Raw genomic sequence first — 2,548 nt, 5'->3', positions numbered from 1 at the left:
GTGGCAATCGCTGGCCTGGGCGCCGTCGGCCTGCCCGTCGCCAGGGAGCTGTTCCGTGGGAGCATCCCGGGGATGTCGCTTGCCGCCGTGAGCGCGAGCACAGAGGCGAGTGCTCGCTCGAAAGCCGCGTTGGCCGGTCTCACCGACGTTGCTGTGCTCACTGCATCAGAGCTGGCTGCGCACGCAGATGTCGTGGTCGAGGCGCTGCCGCCGTCATTGTTCCTCGACGTTGCGCAGCCAACGCTGGCGGCGGGCAAGACGCTACTCGTCCTGAGCGTGACGCAGCTGCTTCTGGAGTACGAGGTGCTTCAAAAGCTAGCCGCCAGTTCAGGCGGCAGAATCCTCGTCCCGAGTGGTGCTCTCTGCGGCTTGGACGCAGTCAAGGCGGCCACAGAGGGTGGGAATGTGACGTCGGTCGTGATGCAAACGCGCAAGCCACCCGCGTCGCTCGCAAATGCGCCGTTTGTGCGTGAGCAAGGGCTGAACCTGTCAGAGCTCGCTGAACCGCAGCGCCTCTATGCTGGAAGCGTGAGCGACGCGGCCCAGCGATTCCCTGCCAACGTCAACGTCGCCGTCGCACTCTCCTTGGCGGGTATCGGACCGGATCGCACGAAGTACGAGCTCTGGGCCGATCCGGGAGTCGAGCGGAACACGCACACCTTTGCGGTGAAGTCTGCAGAGAGCAACTTTGAGGTTCGAATTGCGGGCGTTCCAACTGAGAGCAACCCGGCTACGGGCGCGCTGACACCGCTCTCTGCCATGGCCACGCTCCGAGGGCTCGTCTCGACAGTGCGAGTGGGTACATGATCGTGACGAGCGCCTCACCGGCCCCCCCCCGCGCGTACATTTTGCGAAACCAGCGGCTCGGCGCTGCACTGGAGCGTAGATGGCGCCAAAAAAGGCATGGCCACTAAGACTCTCCATCACTCCGACGCGCTCGATCATACACTCCCTCTCGGCGTCTCGCACACTCAAGCAGGCTGAAGGATGGTCGCGCCCGCCCTACGGGCACAAAACGCCGCCGCCTTTCCGAAACCGGACCCTCGAGCAGGGATCAGATACGCCGCTCGCGCCACGAAGAGAAAGTCGTCGTCGGCCGTGCCATTCATTCGAAGCAGCAGCTTCGCGTTTGGCAAGAGCTGGCGGAACGCGTCCGCGACACGGTTGACGTAGTCTCGCGAGTAGTTGGTTGGCCAGCGGCTGTGGAGGCGGTAGGCGGGGTTTCCCACAAGCACAACCTCTCTCAGGTCTTTGGGGAGGCGGGGGGCGAGGTGCTGGTAGGAGCTCACTGGGTGGACGTACCAGCAACCTGCAAAGCCGAGCAGGGCATTACGACGAGCGGTCGGGCAAGGCGCAGCGTGGGCTAGCACGCAGCCGGACCTTTCCTCCAGCTGCAGCCGCCGCCCGCGCGCTGCTCGCGCCAATAGGAGTAATCGAGCACATCGCCAAGTCTGAGGTGGACGACGAGGCTGCTCGGCCGCGGGCGAAGCCTCGGCTGCATGTCGCGGGCGAGGTGACAGAGCGTCTTGAGGCCGCTGCCGCGCGTGTCGGCGCTCGCGTTGCTCCGCACAAAGGCGCAGCCCAGGCTCGTCGGCCAGGTGGAGCAGTAGATGCTGCGCGGCGGGTTGGTCAGCGGCGATCTTCCGTGCCGCTGGTCAATGTAGCCGTAGATGAGGTCGCCCAGTCTATAGGTGGAGCGGTACCTGTAGAGCTCGGCAATGGCGCGCTTGGACATGCCGTCCGACTCCACCGCACGCTTCTTCCCCACCATCAGAGGATTGAGGTGCGGCGAGCGTGCGTGCGTGTCCACATCCAGGTTACGCACGTCCCTATGTGAAGTGAATTCAGCGCCAGGCCCTTGATCTGCTGGCTGCTTGAGCACTTGAGCACTGGATACGGGACCCCTCGATCGTCTCGCCCTCCCTCACTGGTGTGTTCATTGGGGGGGCTGGCTGCTAACTGCACTCCAAGTGCTCCAAGTGCCATGCATGGGCGGTATTTTCTTCTCAATAACAAGGTCTGTGAATACGCGCCGCCCGTCTGTGGCGACGCGCAGAAAGAACATCAATCAACAAGTCTGCTCGCTCGCAACATGCCTGTCGCGATCATGACCGGCCTTAATCTCCCACCCCCCTACGCGCGGGCCTTCTAGCTAGGTAGGCCTGCGGCTAGTCCCCCCCTATGCCCAGGCAGGGCTCCAGGGCTCGCTTGATGTCGTTCGGGCGCCTGGTGTGCACTTGGAGCACTGTGTGGATGTGTGCTGTGTGGATGCAGGCTGGCTGGATGGGACCACCGGTCGCTGGTCTCGGCTGTCCGCCTGCTTGGAATTCATAAAAAAAAGGCAAGAGACGTGTGCCTGCTCACCGCCACCGAGCCCGCCTCCTCCCTCGCCTCCTCCCCCGTCGCCGCCGCCGCCCTCGCCGCCGCCTCCCTCGCCGCCACCGCCTTCGCCGCCACCTCCGTTACCGCCACCTCCCTAGCTGGCTGCTTCTTGACCTCCGTGGTTCCTTCGTCCACTGGGACCTGACTTCGTTTCCCTTCGGCTGCC

The 2,548-nt window shown here is 64.2% G+C and overlaps 1 protein-coding gene across 1 annotated transcript in view; it reads left to right on the top strand.

Moving 5' to 3' along the window:
- Window positions 1–807, top strand: part of EMIHUDRAFT_119402 (hypothetical protein) — a gene marked incomplete at both ends in the record, with an annotated part of 1,990 nt that extends 1,183 nt beyond the window's left edge. Inside the window, one exon of the mRNA XM_005767596.1 lies at window positions 45–807. Within this exon, the coding sequence (XP_005767653.1) occupies window positions 45–807 (763 nt within the window). The remainder of the gene's footprint in view (window positions 1–44) is intronic.
- Between the last annotated feature and the right edge of the window lie 1,741 nt (window positions 808–2,548).

The sequence above is a fragment of the Emiliania huxleyi genome (assembly GCF_000372725.1).
Source record: "Emiliania huxleyi CCMP1516 unplaced genomic scaffold EMIHUscaffold_482, whole genome shotgun sequence".
Lineage (NCBI taxonomy): Eukaryota > Haptophyta > Isochrysidales > Noelaerhabdaceae > Emiliania > Emiliania huxleyi.
This window is presented reverse-complemented; position numbering and strand designations above follow the sequence as displayed.